Source organism: Portunus trituberculatus, chromosome 14 (genome assembly GCF_017591435.1).
Source record: "Portunus trituberculatus isolate SZX2019 chromosome 14, ASM1759143v1, whole genome shotgun sequence".
Taxonomy (NCBI): Eukaryota; Metazoa; Arthropoda; class Malacostraca; order Decapoda; family Portunidae; genus Portunus; species Portunus trituberculatus.
In genome coordinates, this window is record NC_059268.1 from 16,405,149 (window position 1) to 16,426,735 (window position 21,587).

A 21,587-nucleotide genomic window follows, 5' to 3' on the forward strand; every position below is an offset into this window, starting at 1 on the left:
TATCTGTTGTCCTGGTAATTTTTTGTAGCGTCCCTTATCATTTTTAACCTCTTTTTAATTTTTTTGTACCTAGCGGCCCTTGTTTAATTCTTTGTGTCCTTGAAGGTAATGGTAGTAGAATAAATAATGCCATGCTGTCTGTAAGTCTGGTCATTTTTTGTAGCTTCCCTTATCATTTTAACCTCTTTTTAGATTATTTTTTTATTCCCAGCGGCTCTTGTTTAATTCTTTGTGTCCTTGAACTGTCTCCTTGACTCAAAGAGCAGAGAAAAAGAGACACATTGAAGAAAGTATTAGGGCATTAAGTCTTTCCTCCTGCAGCCAGTCATAAAAGACGGAAAGACATGGCGATTGAGAGCCGAGTGGAGAATCATTCAAGAAAATAGCGGAGGAAATTCGCAGTAAATGCAGATTCGTAATACGGTGGAGTTCATGAATTTATTGTCATTCTCATCGTATGTTTCTTTTCCTTTTCCTTCCCGTGTCGTCTTGCTTCAGCTGGCGAGACTGCTTGGGATTCTTGGAGGCAAAATAATTACGAAATATAATTAAAAACGAAAAGATGAATGATGAAATGCTTCGAGAATTCTGTCGCTCCTATTTCAGATAATGATTTGTGAACGCTACAGACAACACAAACATAAAAAAAACAAGAAAAATACAAACTCAAGGATAAATCACCAAAGAACATTGATGATAGAGTACTTAGGAAAATTATCATATTTCTGAGTACGTTCTCTTTACAGGATCAGGAAAGAAATTTATCATCAAGACCAATAGGAGAAAAAGCAGAATCCGTAGAAGAGAGAAATAGAAGAAATAATACTTAAATAGAAGCTTTTTTTCACATGTTACTGAGTAGGATATACGCGCATGTAGCCTCCAGGACACAAATAACACTGTAATAATGTCTAGGAAGAATAAGAGGAAAGGGAGTGAGAGGAGCTTACAGAACAAAGCACACTGCGATATTAAGTTTTGACGAGTGGAGGAAGAGAGTGACTGTCCATTACCGCCCATTAGCTGCACATTGACCCGGAACAGCAGGTGTGGAGAGAGAGAGAGAGAGTGAGTGAGAGTGAGAGAGAGAGAGAGAGAGAGAGAGAGAGAGAGAGAGAGAGAGAGAGAGAGAGAGAGAGAGAGAGAGAGAGAGAGAGAGAGAGAGAGAGAGAGAGAGATTTGATTTAATAATGAATTTCCAACAAAAGATGGCCAAATATTTAGACCTCACTTGTAATCTGAGAAAAAGGAAAAGTGGAACTAACTCAAAATATTTTTAAGGTTTCTTTTTCTCTTTTATTTTTTATCTTTTTGTTGAATTTACAAGGAAGCTCCAACCATTTCCCGAAGTTAATGAGCAAACGTTTTTTTTTTTTTTTTGGAGAAAATGTGAATATTTGTGAGGAGAACGCGTGTTTTGATGCGATATGCTAACTCTCCTAAAATGAGCTCTCTCTCTCTCTCTCTCTCTCTCTCTCTCTCTCTCTCTCTCTCTCTCTCTCTCTCTCTCTCTCTCTCTCTCTCTCTCTCTCTCTCTCTCTCTCTCTCTCTCTCTCTCTCTCTCTCTCTCTCTCTCTCTCTCTCTCTCTCTCTCTCTCTCTCTCTCTCTCTCTCTCTCTCTCTCTCTCTCTCTCTCTCTCTCTCTCTCTCTCTCTCTCTCTCTCTCTCTCTCTCTCTCTCTCTCTCTCTCTCTCTCTCTCTCTCTCTCTCTCTCTCTCTCTCTCTCTCTCTCTCTCTCTCTCTCTCTCTCTCTCTCTCTCTCTCTCTCTCTCTCTCTCTCTCTCTCTCTCTCTCTCTCTCTCTCTCTCTCTCTCTCTCTCTCTCTCTCTCTCTCTCTCTCTCTCTCTCTCTCTCTCTCCTCTCCTCTCTCTCTCTCAGATTTAAGTCCTTCAAAAATTAAACTAATAACAACAAGAAGGATCTGAAGATCTACATAGAAATGAGAGTAAAGTTCTGAAATCATAAAGAAGCGACCGGAAAAGTAAAAAATACAAGGGAAAAGGTGTTTATATAAGAGCACAACTAATTAATTGTATCGAAGTGACGGTAAAAATATTCCAAGATTCCACGGAAAAACAACTCTTGGAGAAGGAATAAATATACTCCAGACACAAAGGCGTTGGCAGAAAAAAATGAAAGAGATATATTCAGATTAACAAATTAAATTAATCAGACATAAATCCCTGAAAAAAAAAAAAGCATTGTTAGAGAAAAGTAGAGTGGACTTTAAAAAATAAATAGAAGATGGAGGAGGAAAATCTTAATCTAGACACACAAAGGTTGGTAGTAAGAACGCGTAGGAGATATAAGTATTCACAGGGACACAACTAAATAATAAGAAATTAATCCCTTAATGCGTAAAATTATCCTATTAAATAAAAAGCTAACTGGATAAAGAGAAATTTTAATCTATACACAAAGAGACGCAATGAAGAAAAAAGAAAAAATGAAGAAGGAACGAAATAGACTGAAACAATTTGAAAATATCTAAAACAGAAATAAAAGTATGAAACTGAGATTAATATATTTTAATCAAGAGTGAAAGAAACAGTCACCTTTGATAGAAACACAACAGATTCAACACAAGGAAAATAAAATGACGAATACGGAGCAAGAAAATTTACAGGAATGAAAGAGACGATCAGGAAGAACAAACTAGAGATACATAGAAACTCAAGATCTTACCTTTTTTTTTATACCATTTGATAGAAACACAACAGATTCAACATAAGCAAAACAAAATTGAAGAATTCGAGCAAGAAAATATACAGGAGTGAAAGAGACGATTAAGAAGAACAAGTTGGAGATACGTAGAAACTCAAAATCTTAACTTTTTTTTATACCACGTGGGCTTTTCACGGGAATTTATGGGCTAAAGGGGATACTTTTTGTGGTACCTCCTATCTCAAAGCCCACCCGCTAGGAAACTGTTGCCCCAAGTGAGGAAGCCCATACACTCGGACCGTGGACAGGATTTGAACCCGTGCGCTTGGAGACCCCTCGGACCCCAAAGCATGCATGGTTCCACTATACACAACAAATTGAACTCTAGGAAAACAAAATAAAGAATACGCAGCAAGAAAATATAAAGGAGTGAAAAAAACACGACCAGGAAAAGGAAGCTGAAGATCTTAGCTTTGATAGAAACACAACAGATTGAACACAAGGAAAACAAAATGAAGGACAAGAAGCAAGAAAATATAAAAGAATGCCACAAACTTATAAAAAAGAAGATTATAAGGAAGATGAAATTAACAAGATGAGAAAAAGAGATACCAAGATGTGCAAAACTTCTAATCCTGACACACACAACCGGAAAGAAAACGAAGCAAGAAAAATAGAGAGAAACACGGTAAGCTCATAAAAGAGACTTACTGGAACATTTAACAGAGGAACGCTGAGATAAAGTAAGCCTTGAGCGATCCACAGAGACGGTGAGGGTGAACATGAGGCAGGGGAGAGGAAGTTATTAGACTCCCCAGTGTCTAGTGTCCGCCATGAGCTGTCTTTCAGGAATGCTGAGACATTGTAATAAAAGAAAGAATGTAGGTTTGCTGGCTGGCTAGCTATTCGTCCTGCATTTTCTCTGCTTATAACTTCATTGCATTTTTTTTTTTTTTGTGTGATTATTTTCTTATGTGTCTTTCCTTTTTTTTGTTTACTGTTGGTGGTTCTATCCTATCTGTTTATTTTAATACACCACACTATACCTGTCAGTTCTAGTGTCATGAGGTCTGCTGCTCCTTGTTCCTCTTTGTGTCTTTGTGCTGCCGTTACTGCCGCTGCTCCTCATTTCAATCCTAACCTGCCTCATCAAGCTGGAGGGAGTGTTATGAGAGGATCCTTCAATTCCACTATCTTATCTCTTTACCCAGTAGCTAGTCAGAAGTACCTCCAAACAACCATGCAGGGAACTAAAGGCGTGCTACTATTCAGCATTGTAATGAAGTCGATTTACCACATTGAGCCACCCACCTGGTACCTGTCGAGGGCAATGGCTGTGATGGAGATAGTGGACACGAAGATGGAGGTGGCCTGCAGCGTGCCCACCAGCTTGCACAGGAAGGGCTGGTCCCCGAGAGGCCAGTACTGTGAGAGCAGCTCCACCAAGGTGAGGGGCATCGTCACCAGGCACAGCAGCAGGTCGGAGATGGCCAGGTTGATGATGAATACGTTGCGGGCAGTCCTCATGGCGGGCTGCCGGATGACTGCCGCCACCACCATGGAGTTCCCGGTGGAGCCCAGTACGATGAGGACGCTGTACATGGCGATAAGGGCGTAGTAGGCGACGTCATCCACCCGTCTGTTTCGCTGGAACTTATTGATAAGGTCGATGTTGATGTTGAGACCGTCCGACACGTTGAACAGCCACGACAGGTTGTTGGAGAGATTAGTGAAGTTCCCGAAGATGAGGCTGTCTAGTTGGTCGCTTTCAGAGGAAGTAAGCACCTCCTCCAGCAGCGAGGGGCTCTCTGACGCCTCCATCGCCTTGTCGTGGGTTTTGGATATAGTAAGTAGCGGCCGTGCACCTCAAGTTGCGGCCACCAGAGAGTTTTTACACCAAGGGGGCAGTGTTCCCTTCCTTCACTGACATATTAACACCGCACTAACGTTTGGTATTTGTTCACTATTCACAAAGACAGTTGCCGTGTGTTAAAATTCATCTAGGGCAACTATGGGGATGTTTACACTCAAGGGGCACTGTTCCCTTCGCTGACTGCCATTTTCACAGCTCTAACTTTCACCATCAGTTCATTATGGCGCCGCCACTGTCACGGGGCGCCGCTGATAACAGACACATCCTGGTAATTGTTGTCGCATTAATGATCATCTTTCCTTTTTCTTATCCATAATTGCTCTTTACTTTTTTGCTTCTGTGTGACCGACTGTCCCTCTGATCTGTGATACTACCCCTATCTTACATTTACGTCCCCAAAAACCCTTGCTTTATTACGTGTTCAGTAATTACTTGCATATATATATCCTAATGGGATCGGATCTTAGTCTTAGCATTCACGGATCACGAATACTACAGCTACTACTAACGTAAAAATTTCTTGGCGGGCTATGAAAATTCAGGTTAGAGAGAGAGAGAGAGAGAGAGAGAGAGAGAGAGAGAGAGAGAGAGTCTACCTATGTAAGCTCAAGTAAAAAAGAAATATGTAGAAAAGTCACAATCTGAAGACTCCTGCAGCTAAGGATAAGGGGAAGAGAAATCCAGCTGGCTTAGAGCATTAAGTTGTTATGGAAGAGCAGAGGGAAAGGATTTGTGTGCTTGTGTATGTGTGTGTGTTCACCTCGGTCGTCTGCTGGTCACCCAGCCAGTCTTCCCCATCACGGAGTGAGCTCAGACCTCATAGACCGATCTTCGGATAGGACTGAGACCACATCACACAACACACGCCGGAAAAGCGAGGCCACAACCCCTCGAGTTACATCCCGTACCTGTTTATTGCTAGGTGAACTGGGGCCACACATTAAGAGGTTTGCCCATTTGCCTCGCCGTTTCCGGGACGTGTGTGTGTGTGTGTGTGTGTGTGTGTGTGTGTGTGTGTGTGTGTGTGAGAGAGAGAGAGAGAGAGAGAGAGAGAGAGCATACCCAGGATTTCGATTCCTCTAACAGGAGCTGAAAGACACGTAATGAAATAGGATGGGAAAGGTTCCTCTCATTAGGTTCTAGTATTAAAGAGAGAGAGAGAGAGAGAGAGAGAGAGAGAGAGAGAGAGAGAGAGAGGTAGGGGGGTTGAGCTTGTTAACTAAGGGATGTGAAGGGAAAACGAGAAGGTGGAGAGAATAATGTATACTCTTAACTAGTATACGAGATAGAACATGTGGGGACTCAGTGTGTGTGTGTGTGTGTGTGTGTGTGTGTGTGTGTGTGTGTGTGTGTGTGTGTGTGTGAGTGTGAGTGTGAGCTTAAGTGTAAGTGAGGAGAAAAAGAAAGGACAGAGGATGAGAGATGGAAATATCAAAAGAAACTATAAAAGCAGGAGAAAGACAAGGAGTAGGTGTAACATGAAAGTAAGAGCAGGTAGGAGAAAAGGAAGAGGAATAGAGAGAGCAGTGAGAGGGTGACAGACAGGAAGATGAAGGAGAGAACGAATGTATGTAGATGGGCAGTGTCATATCACAGTCTCGAGAGAGAGAGGAATAAAGTGGTCCTGTGAGTGATGCGGTTCGGAGACATAACTCAATAAAACCTTAAGTCATTCATAAATGTTAGCATATAGTCTCACTACCAAGAGAGTCGCAATTGGTCTGGATCCCTGAGCTGTCTCCCTTCCCTTCCCTGTGCTGTCCAACATGTACAGTGAGAGGGGCGAGCAGGCTTTCCCCTTGACCTGAGAGTTAAGTTAAGAGCTTTGCATGTTCGATCCCGCGACAAGGAGGTTGGGAAATCTAATTAGGAGCTTATACATACAAGCAGAAACATGAGATAAGGAGCGTGTGTGCCCATTATGGTTTCTTACTTCCTCGCAGATTGAGCTTTTATCATCATAACGAAACATTTCATATTTCTTGAGCTGTTTACTGCGGCCACAACTCAACTCTTGGCTGGTGTCTTGCCCTGACCCATCACACCTTATGTCTTGGTGGAGTCCGAGGCCGCCTGACGCTCCCCTGCTGCCTCGCTTCACTTGTTTCAAGGGCACTGCACCCGACTTTGTGAGAGAAGCTTGATGAATATTAATATTCACTAACAAAGAAGGGACGGCATCCAGCGTCCTCTGTAACGTTGACTACATAAACAGGCGCCTTTGGGGATCTCTATCAGGAAATTTAATAAAAGCCTGGTAGAAAAAATGTCCACAAAAACTCCTCATAATCTAATTAATCTTCTCGTGATCTGATGCTCACCGTACTAGATCGTGTTCTCTTTGATGTTGAAGGAAGAAATCTTCAACTTATATGACAAGTCTTGATGAAACATTGACAAAAGTGAATCTGAAAGTGAAGTCAGGATATGGAAATAGCGATTCATCCAAGTTTGAGTATATCAAGAGCTAACATAATTTCAAGCACTATAATTTTAAAACAGCATAATATATTCTGGCTTTCGTATATGTAACCTCATTAACTCTCAAAAAAATTATCATCCAACAATTTTCTCATTTATTTTTTTCCACGCTTTTTAAAATAATTGTTGATATTCCATTAGGAGACAAAGGAAAAACGTTTTAGCACCAAGTCAGTAACATTAAGAACATCAACACATAGAACCTGGTGTTAGTGTTTCATTTCCAAATACACGCCTCTGTTTTACCCTCACTTCACTTACAAATGAGTCTGTGTACTGTCTGTTACCGTTACAGAGAGGCACTGCTACTCTGACAGCTTCTCATTGCGGCCTTTCATACATTTTTGCTCTGATATGTTATGTTATCTTTCTCAGTGACGTTCACCAGTATTTTTTTTTTCAGCTATTCAGTCATTCACGGATATTTCTCTCCTGGTGACTTCATATTTTACCATCACACACACACACACACACACACCACCCATGAAAAGAAAAGGAATTAAAGAGTTTCACGAGAGCTAAAGGTATTCATTAAATCATGCCCTCGAATCAGATGAACCTTTCGGTCTGTGCTTCATTAAGAGGTTAAAGTTGTTAATCCCATCTGTCATTACTTCCTCAACCACACCTTATTGATTCGCCTCCCATTGACCTTACGCATTTAATCTTCCTGTTTAGAGATTCCTGTATACGCCGGACTATAAGACGTGTATAGGACGACCCCAAGTTTTTGAGGGAAAAATTTAGGTTTTGATTTATTACCGGTGTATAAGACCACCCATTCATTACTGGGACGCATTTTTACTGTAAGTTTTGTGTATGATTAGACGATTTTTTTGATATTAGGGAAGGGTTTATGGAGGGCAGACGATTAATGGCCGGAGTCTTCACTATATTAATTCCCACATAAGTTTTTGAAGCTGTATAAAATCACCAAATAGTAAGCAGAATGAATATGGAAACGCGTCATGGTAGTGAAGAGGTTAATGGTGTAGGGAGTACCTTCATAAAAAAAAAAAAACTAAAGAAATACGAATAACAAAACAAACTATTTTTAATCTCATTTTTTATATACAGATTACAAAGAACGGCAAATAAAGGTCGGAGAAAAAAAAGTTTCGTTCTTAATGTAGCTTCCTAAAAGAACTATGAGTGGAAGAATTAAGAGAAAGGCTACTCGAATAATCCCTTTTTTTTATTTATACCCTGTGGACTTTTCACGGGAATTTATGGACTAAAGGGGATACTTTTTGTGGTACCTCCTATCTCAAAGCCCACCCGCTAGGAAACCGTTGCCCCGATTGAGAAAGCCCAACCTACACTCGGACCGTGGGCAGGATTCGAACCCGTGCGCTTGGAGACCCCTTGGACCCCAAAGCACGCATGGTTCCACTGCACCACCATCGTATCTCAATCTCTTGAAACTCAAAAACTCCACCGCCTCAGTTATCCTTTCATTTATCTCTTCACAGTTCCATGAGCAGCACCATCTAGTATTTATTCTCTTCATATTTTCTCCATCCTGTCATCCATATAACACCACAGTTCCGTTAAAATGATTCGCACTCTCTCTTTGTTCTTTATACATTGATATTTATTTCTCTCCACAGGTGTTCAATTTCTCACAGGAGACGCCCACACCTATCCGTCTGAAAAATGTGTCTTTTGTATTCGTGTGGAGATGAGAGGGCGTTTACATTGTCTTACTCCTTACAAGTCAAGGTAAGGTCGAAGGTTATTTGTCTCATTATCTCTTCTCTTTCATCCTTTCATTTCAGTGGTTCTCTTTTTTTTAACACCCAGAATACTGCCAGATACGTATTGTTTGTTCGGATTCACGTAAACACACTGAATAAAATGTTTTACTTAAGTGACTGAATGAACTGGTCCTTCAAATGTAACGATGTGTTTGTTACGAAGAATGAGGGACGCAGAGTGACGATCAGGCGTGCAAATTTGTAAGGAGACAGGTCACTGATCTAGCCAAAACAATGTTCAGCCGACACACATACAGTACATACGTAAAATTCAGCTACAGTGGAACATGAGAGAGGCGGAGATAAAGAAGAAGGATTAATTTTGCTGATTTTACGCCACAGAATATTCAAAAGACTGTAGTTATGAAATGTGTCTTGAAATTTGTGGGTGATTAGGGGAAACCTTGTCTAGTGTTATAATTGTTGACTCGCGCTATAATCATAGATCAAACAGCGGTGCTCCTCACGCAGGACGCTGCCAATTAGGAACTGTCAACACGCTTAGGGTACGTACACAATGAATGCTGATTTTCTCGCTGAGCAACCGGCGGTGACCAGCGCTGGTTTATAAAGGATGAGGGAATCTGTTCCGACCAGCGCGGGAAGGACCACGGTAGCAGGTTTATCTGTCAATTATGATTTTCCAGCTATGTCGTAAACATGACAAGCTCACCGTCTGACGATTAGCTGATATCGTTGAAGAGTACTTAATGAAAGTGTTTATTACTCTTGCCGCCATACTCCAGCCTGCTTCCTCTGCTTCCTCTGTGCAGACTAACACCGAGTCTTGGTTATATAATGTAATCTTGGCGGTGATTGGCGCCGCTCAGCGCTGGGTGCTCGCGCGAGAAAAACACCGTTCCTTTTGCATGAACCTAATTAGTCTGTGTATTAAATGTCTGTATATCTACAAGTTATTTGATTTATTAGTTTGTATTTTAGCTTGTTTTAGTTCTTTGTTTGATGATAGACATAATTATCATTAATGTTGCAGTACATCATTTCGGCCCTTGGTATTACATTTACTATACTAATGAGAAAAGTCTTTTTACCGAGAACGTGCAGCGTGGATCCTTCGTGTTAATTTGGATTTTCCGTCACCGGCGTGTACTATGGGCATAGGCTCAGTATGGAATAATGTTTTAAGTTTCATCGTCTTCATGCGGCGCTCTGTGTTGACGTCACGCTCCTTGAATGACGTTAGCAATTACCAGAGTGACGCCTTGAGAAACACCTAAGAAGTAACATTGGCTAGGATCACACGGGAATATAAATTACATAATGATCTTTCCTGTCATGGATATAATGGGAATTTAGACTGCGTTCATTCGTCATTCTGCTTCCCTGGGAGAAATATAACTCGTCTGTCTGTCTGTCTCTCTCTCTCTCTCTCTCTCTCTCTCTCTCTCTCTCTCTCTCTCTCTCTCTCTCTCTCTCTCTCTCTCTCTCTCTCTCTCAACTTCGTGAACAATTCTTTGCAAAACTCAGCATGTCAACAGCGGACGCGGGCAGGGCGGTAAAAAGACGTACCCGGAAATTGAAAGTGATACAAGTGCGTGCGTAGATGCGACTGAAAAGATTGCTGGTGACGACTGAAAGCATATGAACCTGTGTGTCTTTTTTCCACCTCCATTGTCTGCTTTTCTGCCTCTATATTTGTTTCTCTTCTCGTTTCCTCAGTGTCTGTCTGTATCTCTGCCCGCCATCTTGCCTGTCAGTCCGCGTTGTGATGCAAAACAGTGCTAGAAAGTTACGAGGTTCTGATACAATTTCTTTTTCTTTTTGTGGTCAGAGAAAGCTACAGTCTCCCTTTTCTTTTCCTTTTTTATTTATTTATACCATTATGGCTTTTCACGGGAATTTCTGGGCTAAAGGGGATACTTTCTGGGGTACCTCCTATTTCAAAGCCCACCCGCTAGGAAACCGTTGCCCCGAGTAAGGAAGCCCAACCTACACTCGGACCGTGGACAGGATTCGAACCCGTGCGGTTGGAGACCCTTCGGACCCCAAAGCATGCATGGTTCCACTGTTCCACGGCGACCCTTTGCAATGATAACACGATCCAAATTTCAGTACTTATTCATGATGACATTAATCCCTTTCAGTACCATGACACATTTTTCATATTCATTCTGCTTACTATTTGGTGATTTTATACAGCTTCAGATACTTATGTGGTGGATTGAAATAGTGAAGACTCTGCCCATTAACCTTCTAACCTCCATAGACCCTTGCTAATGTCAGTAAAATGGTCTAATCGCACCTAAAATTCAAGGTAAAAATGCCTTCCTGTACTGAAGGAGTTAAAACTAAATTGTTCCCTCCTTGAAATACGAAATTGTACTATTTAATAAAGTTTTTATTGTGGATTCTTTCTCTCTCTCTCTCTCTCTCTCTCTCTCTCTCTCTCTCTCTCTCTCTCTCTCTCTCTCTCTCTCTCTCTCTCTCTCTCTCTCTCTCTCTCTCTCTCTCTCTCTCTCTCTCTCTCTCTCTCTCCTTCTTCTCCTTCTTATAGACGGATAAAAGAAACACAAAAGGCTGATATACGCAAGTCAGTTACTAACGATACCTTGAGGCGACCCAACAACCATCGCTATGAATAACCTCAGACAGACCTTAATACGTGTAGTCACTGTCATAAATCGAGAAACACACGTCATTCAGTTTCAATGTGTTTAGCGTTTTTTTTTTTTCATTTCGCCTTTGCCTCTTCACCGTTAGATATTTACTGTAATTTTTTTTGGCAAGAGGGAAACATGCCAAGGTGAAAAAATATATAAAAAAGGCCCACTTTACTGCACGTTCCCTCAAAGAAAGGAAAAGAATTAAGCAAAAGACAGGGACAAATGTCTTGAAACCTCCCTCTTAAAAGAAGTCAAGTGGAACAGTGGAACCATGCTTGCTTTGGGGTCCGAGGGGTCTCCAAACGCACGAGTTCGAATCCTGTCCACGGTCTGAGTGTAGGCTGGGCTTCCTCACTCGGGGCAATGGTTTCCTAGCTTTTCCTGGCTTTGAGATAGGAGGTACCCTAAAAAGTATCCCCTTTAGCCCATAAATTCCCGTGAAAAGCCCACATGGTATAAAAAAAAAAAGAAAAACAAAGTCGTAGGAAGATGGAAATACAGAGGCAGGCAGAGAGTTCCAGAGTTTACCAGAGAAAGGTATGAAAGATTGAGAATACTGGTGGAATCGCACAATGTTAGGTATATTTAGTTACTACAGGGTGTCGAGTAGCTATGTAGCAAAAAAAAAGATAGGTAAATAAAAAAAATAGATAAAAAAAAGGCAACATTTACCTTCTGTTCTCTTAAGAGGGGGGTTTCAAGACATTTGTCCCAGACTTTGGGCTAACTCTACTTATCTGTATGGAAACTGATAATCAAGTGGGCCTTTTTTTTTTTTTTTGTTACCCTTGGCCAGCTTCCCCTGTTGCATAATAAAAAAAAATAAGAATCTGCCTTTGTCGCAGTCTTTCCAGTAGTCTGAAAGTTTACAAAGGAGAGCCATAGTAGTGAGAGGGCTTGATCTGCTTTTATCCGCTAAGAGTCTTCCCTCAAAGCCTGACAACTGAAGGATTCGTCACGGCTCAGGGAGAAAATGCGTATGGCAAAAGGTTGGTGTGATGTGTTGCTTGTCTCTATCAGGAATGTATTTGAGATATGCGAGTAGCGAGTGAATGATGTCATGTTGTTTTACCTTCTCAGTATTGTCGATGTCATCCTCAATTTTACCTAGAGTTTTGGGTGTGATTAGACGCTTTTGTTTACATTAGAAAGGGTCTATGGAGGTCAGGAGTTTAATGGCAAGAGTATGCACTGTTCTAATCCCCCACATAAGTTTCTGAACCTGTTTAAAATCGCTAAATAGTAAGCAAAATAAATATGAAAACGTGTCATGGTACTGAAGGGGTTAAAAATCGCTCTTTCCATTGGTTCTCTTGGCTTGGTTCTCGTTTCTGTCGCTTTCCAGATGCTTTATGAGACAAGTAACTCATATACACAGCAGTTTTCTAGATCTTGGTACCATTTACTGTACAACCAAGAACGCTTAACTAATATTTGTGCCCATGGGAATGATAAATGTTCCTAGCTATCCATCATGCGCAGAGCAGCCAATAGATGGAGTTATAGAATGAGAACCCAGAAATAATTGAAGGAGATCAGAGACAGATAGACGGAGTAAGACCTGGAGAGAGGAGATTTGCTGGAATGCCCTGGAGATGAGTGAGAAGGGCTGGAAGTCTTTAATGAGAATAACGAATGATGAATTACAAAGAATATTCAACAGGATATGAAAGGACAGCACGGTGTGTAAGCAATAAGAGGTGACTGAAGGTGTAAACAGTAGTAACGTTAGCTAGGAGTGCTGGTGAACGTTTTGCTTATATTATACATATGATAAGCGGATTAGGAACACTGGACAGAATTACGGTGAAACTGAGACACGTGAAGAAACTGATAATATGATAATGATACCAGAGAGAAGAGAGAAATTCATATGGCAAAGTGGTGACGAAGATTTTGAAGACTTGAAAGGAAAGGAATGTGTAAATGCTACATAAAGACAAAGATGATGTGTAGAAATAGTACATGATTACTTTGAATCAGTGAAATACTCGGGTTCCATAACTAACAGAGAAATGAAGCTCCACACAATACTAGCAGATATAATAGTGTAAGGATAGTGTTTCCTCAGAAATATATATATGGAAGCCAAATACTGCTATTGTACATTGCTTTGTTGAGTATGCATATTGATGTTACTTTATTATCATCGAGGCTGGAAAAACAATAGAGATGAGTTTATCAGAGCGTCAGAGCACGTAGGTCAGGTTGAAGAGAAAGATAGAAAGGTACGGTTGAGGTGAAGGCCATGTGCAGAGAGGAGATGAGAAGTGTGAGGTGGTGATGCAGCGGCCGGTGAAAAAGAAGAGATGTAGAGCAGAGAGGTTTATGGATGCACTGAAGGAAGATATACAGATTAAGACACACGGCATTTTATTTATTTTTTTTTTTATGTAAGAGGAACAACCGACTAAGGGCAAAAAAAAAAAGAAAAAAAACTCTTAAAAATGAAAAAGAAAGGGGACTTCTTGGCTGGTATATGTGTTATGAGAGCAAGTGCCTTAATAACAGAGAGTGCCAACCGAACTGAGTACACTATAAAAAACACATTTAGGGGAATACAATAGACATACATACACGGAATGGATACCCAGAAATACATTATACAGATATGTTGGTGTGCAGGTAGATCTCCCTAGCGAAATACCTACTGTTCTGCCTGTGAAGGGGCAGGACAGAATAGAGTGATATAAGTGGTGAGCATTGACCCAAGATAATAACCGAGAGGAAAATTGGTGGTGAGAAATGGAAGGGGAGTTATGACCGGTAGAGTCGTTAAGTAATTAAAATACCCTCTGAATGTTGATGCCTCAGTAATATTTGATGATGAAAGTATATTAATCCTTGCAATGCTATACCTTTTTCTCACTATCAGCTTTTAGACATACTTTTCTTTACTTCAACCTCTTAATTACTTCTGTAGCTTAAAAAAAAAAGACATAATTCCCTTAGTCACTCTTTTCTCAATGTATTCGTGCAATTTTCTTTTACTCTGATCTATTTTTTTTCTTTTGTTACGCGTCAAGATCAACCAAAGACAAAGTGGAATTCAAGAGCAGAAGAACCGATAGAGTTGACCATAGTAAGTCGTTTCCTATCGTTTTTGACACCCTCTTTGAAACTATTAACCTCTTCAGTACCATGACGCGTTTCCATATTCATTCTAGTTACTAACTGGTGATTTTATACAGCTTCAGAATAGTGAAGACTGTGGCCATTAATCTTCTGCCCTTCATAGACCCTTCGTAATGTCAATAAAATGGTCTAATCATACTAAAAATTCAAGATAAAAATGCGTCCCAGTATTGAAAGGGTTAAGAAAGGAGGAGGATCAATACAGTGAAAAGTGATGAAAAAATACAATAATCTAAATATTCTGCATCATATATCACGTCATCGTCTGAGAGAGAGAGAGAGAGAGAGAGAGAGAGAGAGAGAGAGAGAGAGAGAGAGAGAGCCATGGAAATATACTCATAAACCACGATATTTCCATTTCTTAGCTCATTTCAAACGATGATTTACCGAATATAGACTCGCGTAAAGTTGCCTGGTGTGTGTGTGTGTGTGTGTGTGTGTGTGTGTGTGTGTGTGTGTGTGTGTGTGTGTGTGTGTGTGTACAAGTAGCCAGGTAATGTGTGTTCATCAATCAGTAACAATACAATTAGAGATTTCCATAATGTCCTTATCACGGGTATTAAACTCGCTACAACTTTCATTATGTATCTCACCATTTGACGCTTATCAGATTAGTACGTAATGTCTCTCAGAGGACGAAGTGAATAAAAGATGTTGAAAAAACTTCCACCTTTGTGCTTTTGCCAGTTATTTATTTATTTATTTATTTATTTTTCGGGACAATAGAAGCGGTGCCTGCGTGCGTGTTGGGTTTACTTATATAATTGTGCATAAAAAGTTGACGGTTTTTGTAATTGTCAGCTTGCTAAAAGAATGGTAAATAATATGAACCCGCTGCTCACCGCTACAAAAAAAAAAAAAAAAAAAAAGCAAGGGTAAAAAAGAAATACATATTTATTTTATGAGCATATACTTTTTATGAATATTAATTGACAATGTCGTCCGCTTGTATGTCAATTAATTCCAGGCTAGTTACATCCACCACAGTATTTACACTCATCCCAGTCAGTTGCAGAGACGTTTAATTTTGTTGATGTACAGTTTGTTCCATCCCAGTTAATTGGTTCTAGCATAATTTCACCTTACCTTTCACCTCCAGTTACTTCCAGCATAGTTACTCTAAGCCCAGTCATTTCCAGCCCCAGTCAGTTCCAGCTCCTGTTATTTCCAGCATTATTACTTCAAATTCAATTATTTCCAGTCCCAGCCAGTTACAGCTCCAGTTACTTTAAGCCCAGTAATTTCCACCCTTAATCAGTTCTAGCCCCAATTATTTCTAGCATAGTTACTTCAAATTCACTTATTTCCCAGTCAGTTTCAGCTCTAGTTATTTCCAGCATAGTTACTCCAAGCCCAGTCATTTCCAGCCTTAACCAGTTCTAGCCCCAGTTATTTCCATCATAGTTACTTCAATCCCAGTTATTTCCAGCATAGTTACTTCAAACCCAGTCATTTTCAGCCTTAGACAGTTCCAGCACTAGTTATTTCCAGCATAGTTACTTCAAGTTCATTTATTTCCCAGTCAGTTACAGCTCCAGTTATTTCCAGCATCGTTACGTCAAGCCCAGTTACTTCCAGCCCAGTTGGATCGAAAACCCTAGTTAATTACAGCTCCAGTTCATTAAATCCCTGTTAGTTTCAGTTATTTCCTGCTGCAGTTACTTAGATCGCAGTTAGTTTCAATTAGTTTGAGGTGCGTATTACTGTCATCAGGCAGTTAATCTCTGTGATACTGATTCATTACGCGGGTCACAATGAAAGGTCAGTGTGATCGATTGTTCTAATTTAGACTCCACATAAATTTTTGTCCCTCTCCGTCATTCTGTTTTCGTCTCTTTGTCCTGTTTATGTTTGTCCATCTCCCTCTCCATTTCTCTCTTCGTGTGTGTCTTTTTTTTTTTTCTCTCTCTCTCTCTCTGTATGTTTTTTACCTGTGTTTGCCTCATGTATTTTGTCTGTCTGTGTATTTGATTGTTACCAAGCCTTTGTGTGTATATATGTGTGTGTGCACGTGTGTGTGGGGAAGGGAAAGTTAGTCCATGGGTGTGTGTGTTCCTTCTCTCTCTCTCTCTCTCTCTCTCTCTCTCTCTCTCTCTCTCTCTCTCTCTCTCTCTCTCTCTCTCTCTCTCTCTCTCTCTCTCTCTCTCTCTCTCTCTCTCTCTTAACGGGAGAACCCTACATCTTCCACCGGGCAATTAGGTTTAGCAAGGATTCGAACCCGGGCCGCCTAGAGTGGAGGCCCAAACACGAGCCACTTTAACCAACTCTCTCTCTCTCTCTCTCTCTCTCTCTCTCTCTCTCTCTCTCTCTCTCTCTCTCTCTCTCTCTCTCTCTTTTATTTAAACTTAATGCACATAACATACATATTTTACACATAAGTATGTTTAAAGTTGGAGCTGAGTTCGTGAGCTAAGAGCGTGCACTGACATGTGACGCTCATTCTAAAGCTGCTCCCGGGGACGGCATTGTGAGCGAGGGTGTCATAACACTGTCACTGTCAGCTGCGCACCTCCCTCGCCACTAATCAGCACTGTCATGTCAGGCACACGCACATCCCACGTCACTGTGTTTCACTGTCACTGTCAGGCATACTATTTTCCTCCACTCCTGTAGGCACTGTCACTGTCAGGTGGATGGCAGGCTGGTGGACACTGCCAGTTTATCACCTGTCACTGTCACTGTCAGGCGGATGTGTCCGTAACCAGGCGTGGGCAGCACACTTCACCTGCTTGGGTGGACATGCTGGAGACGTCCACTGCGCTCTCTCTCTCTCTCTCTCTCTCTCTCTCTCTCTCTCTCTCTCTCTCTCTCTCTCTCTCTCTCTCTCTCTCTCTCTCTCTCTCTCTCTCTCTCTAACATACAAAGCTAACATTACACATCTCATTATCTTCAAACCACAATTTGCATGCGCACCGTGTGACTCACTTTCCTGACTTAAAAAAAATGGAAAATAAAAAATATCAAGAAATGTGAGATGAATAAGTTGGTGAGTGAGTTGGAGGCGGCTAGCTTTTCATGAGGAGACTGAAAAGATGACGGAAAAGAAAAAAACCTCATTATATCCCTGCTGTGGTGGTGGTGGTGGTGGTGGTGGTGGTGGTTTCTCCCTCATTGCACGTTACAGTTTCCTCATCAACTTTAGAACGAAATTTAATACCAGACGAAGGACGAGCGAAACAAAAAAAAAAAAGAAAGGAATTGTAAAGTGAGACAGCAAAAATAGTTGTTGTCAGAACCGCCTGACTGTTGGGAGTGAGTGTTTCCACCAGAGACACAGCAGAGAGAGAGAGTGAGAGAGAGAGAGAGAGAGAGAGAGAGAGAGAGAGAGAGAGAGAGAGGTGAGGGGCGAAAGAAAAAATTGAGTTACTTGGAATATATGCAACTTTCTCTCTCTCTCTCTCTCTCTCTCTCTCTCTCTCTCTCTCTCTCTCTCTCTCTGCACCTTTCTTTATACGTGTGTGGAAAGCAAAGACGAATATTATGGAAGGCGAGAGAAATATGTAAGTCAGTATATTCCAAGCTTATGTAGTCTGACTTTAACTTCTGTGTCACTTTTCATCCTTCTTTTCTTATGTTTTCTCTGCAACACTGCCTTTCGAGAACAAAGGCGCATAGAACACATAAGAGTAAGATTCAACCAAGTGTGCATTTGTAACTCTTCTTAATCCTGCTCCTATTTATTTCTCAAGGTTTTTCTCTTTTATTTTCGCGTCTTCGTAGGAGTTAAAGTTTGCGGAGAATAAAGATGCAGTCAGAGAGAACAGGGAAATATTTAGGCTTGATATTTACGATCTGCTTTGTCACCTGTTCCGTGGCTTTCTCATAACCTTTATTATCTTGGTGTGTCTTTATAATACTGAACTTAATGGGTAGCTAAAGACGCACAAATATTTAACTCCTTTAGTACTGGGACGTTTTTTTACCATGAGTTTGGGTATGATTGGCGGATTTTGTTTGCATTATGAACTATTTATTGAGGTTAGAAGATTGATGGCCAGAGTCTTCATTATTTTAATCCCCCACTTAAGTTTCTGAAGCTGTTTGAAATTACCTCTTGGTAAGCAGAATGAATATGAAAACGTGTCAGGGTAATTAAAGGGTTAAATCTACGTGTATATTGCATGTAGGTTAGCGGAGGACTATTTACGTGAACTAGCTCCTTTGTTTATGAATTAACGTCTTGTAAAGTTTAGGCTCGAGAAACTGCCCGCTGCTCTCCTCGGTCTCCTTAAGTAGTGTAAAATTATACGGGGGAAAACAAATCAGTTACGTTTTTTGTGTCTCAACCACTTCCGGGATTTTTTTAAATGTTCAAAGGGAATGTTTTTTTTTCAGCTGTTGTGTTGTGGGCGTATTCCTGAACTTTCCGGTGTCTCGTTTTAACAGTTGTCGTGGTTCTCAGAGGTGTTTTCATGGTTTTAGCTATGGGTCAAAGGTCTATGCATCTGCAATTAGTAACACGCCCCTGAGAATTCAACCAATTATCTTTACAGCCTTTAAAAAAATATTCGTTATTGGGGAACAATGCATTTGACTCCTTTAGAACCATGACATGTCTTTATATTTGTTCTGGTTACTATTAGGCAATTTTATACAGGTTCAGAAACTCATGTAGGGATTAAATTAGTGAAGATTCTGACCTCCACAGAACCTTGCTAGTGCAAATACAATCGTCTAATCACACTCAAAACTCATGGTAAAAATGCGTCCCAGCATTAAAGGGATTACGAATACTGTTTCATATAGGAGCCAGGCGTGGCACAATAAATCCAGCCTTAATGAGCCCTCAGGGATATAGAACATTTGTTTTTGTTTTTTTCATTTTACGTTATGGCCTATAGCTTCCATCCATTAGTGGCACAGGCAATTTCATTTATAGTGGTACCTATATTAGGGCTCATATCACCACTCAAGCGCATCTTTGGTGTAAGGCAATTACATCTCCACCTAGAACCTGGGTATCATGGTGACATGTAAGTCATTTTAAACCACTCGACAGATGACGAAGTTTCAAGACGGTACGTGGTGGGATTCGAATCAACGCACGGACGTCTGCCCGGTCTCACGCACACCACCTTATCCACTACGCCACCGCCTCCCTATACTGTTACTGCAATCATGAAAGCATCCTTGAAAACTCCAACATCTTCCTCTGAATCGAACCTTCCAAAGTTAATAGAGATGAGAGCACAAAACGGTTCAGAATCCAGGACTTGATAACGTGGAACTCAATCTTTATCGCAGCTTCCTGTCTCTCCTCCAGTTTTCTTCCCCACTTGAGCTTTTCCACATCATGTCCTCTTCTCTCCCATTGGTACATTTCCATACCTATCAAGGACTGGAATTTTAGAAAGTTAGGCATTTCTCTTAGATTCTGGAAAGCCCGTACCACTTCCCTCGGCAGATTGAGTCACCCAGAGGAAGAAACAGAAAGAATGCGTGTCCTACTGAACAAACGGGTAACTATTAGACCGTATCTTTAATATTAAATGAGAATGGCTTAGGGAAGTTACATATGAAAGAAGAGAAGGTAAGATGCCTCAGAAATAGTACTGGGATGGAATGGACTCTGTGGTCGCATTAATAGAGTGAATTCAATAGGGAGCCTGGAAAGAATAGAAGATTAGTTTGTGAATGATTCATATAAGGACTGCCACGTGTAGCCTTACTAGTTTCTTGAAGTTTTTATTAAGTTTATAGACTATTTTTTCCTCCCTGTCTCTCTGTCTTCTATCTCTCTCTCTCTCTCCCTCCCTCTCTTTCTCTTCGTAACTAGAATATCATGGAAAATGTTGAAGAAAAAGGAATATACATTTATTTACAGTTTACATGACAGTGACAGCCGCCCCCGGGACACACGCCGGGATATATACATGTAAAAATAAGAGGATCTACCTATAATGCTCGAGAAGAAAATCCTGAAAAACTGCATCTCTCTCTCTCTCTCTCTCTCTCTCTCTCTCTCTCTCTCTCTCTCTCTCTCTCTCTCTCTCTCTCTCTCTCTCTCTCTCTCTCTCTCTCTCTCTCTCTCTCTCTCTCTCTCTCTCTCTCTCTCTCTCTCTCTCTCTCTCTCTCTCTCTCTCTCTCTCTCTCTCTCTCTCTCTCTCTCTCTCTCTCTCTCTCTCTCTCCTCTCTCTCTCTCTCTCTCTCTCTCTCTCTCTCTCTCTCTCTCTCTCTCTCTCTCTCTCTCTCGTCCTCTCTGACAAGTGATACCTTTCTTTTTCCCTTCTCATCGCACCTCCTCCTCCTCCTCCTCCTCCTCCTCCTCCTCCTCCTCCTCCTCCTCCTCCTCCTCCTCCTCCTCCTCCTCCTCCTCCTCCTTCTCCTCCTCCTCCTTCTCCTCCTCCTCCTCCTCCTTCTCCTCCTCTGGTTTTAATCAAGGCCCACGACTGCTACCTGAAGCCACTTGGGGATCATCTTCACGGCCCGTCTGTCTGCCTTCCCCGTCAATACATTCTTGGAAACACACGTACAAGTCAAGCGAGAATAAGTGATCGTCGCTCATAAAGGCAGTGCACAGGTCAAGCTCGCTATTGCCTGAAGGAAACGTGATTTGTAAAGTAACAGTAACGTATATGTGAATGCTGTTGTTAGACTTCCAAGTGCCTGAGTGAATTAAGTGTATGGATAATGCATACGATATTGTAAGTTCAGAGTAGGGAAGTTTAAGAGAATTTGGAAAGTTTGGGTGTCGTGGTTAATCCTTGATAGAGAGAGAGAGAGAGAGAGAGAGAGAGAGAGAGAGAGAGAGAGAGGCTTTGTGTGTTGTGTGTTAGTGGGTGGGTGTATGACTGGATGAATGTGTGTGCAGTGTTGGTGGGAGCGGACTGTGTGGGTGTATGTGACGGTAAAACACCACCACCACCACCACCACTAACAACAACAACATTAATCTTTCAACCTCTATATCGACGTGAGATCAAATACAGTTCACAATTACTTAATACAAAACTTCCTCCTCTTCGTTGTGATCAGAGAGTTTCCACGTGTGCTGTTGTGAGTGAGAGGTGTGGCGGGGTGAGAGGTGAGGTGACAGTGGCAGGTGTCATATCC

At 41.2% G+C, this 21,587-nt stretch overlaps 1 protein-coding gene across 2 annotated transcripts in view; it reads right to left on the reverse strand.

Annotated features, from left to right (window-relative positions):
* The window catches only part of LOC123503861 (neuropeptide F receptor-like), a 120,749-nt gene that overhangs the window by 47,762 nt on the left and 51,400 nt on the right, over positions 1-21,587 (reverse strand). For both annotated transcript variants that reach the window (XM_045253986.1, XM_045253985.1), the window contains exon 2: positions 3,976-4,802. In XM_045253986.1, coding sequence (XP_045109921.1) covers positions 3,976-4,485 — 510 coding nt within the window. In that variant the 5' untranslated portion in view covers positions 4,486-4,802. The remainder of the gene's footprint in view (positions 1-3,975; positions 4,803-21,587) is intronic.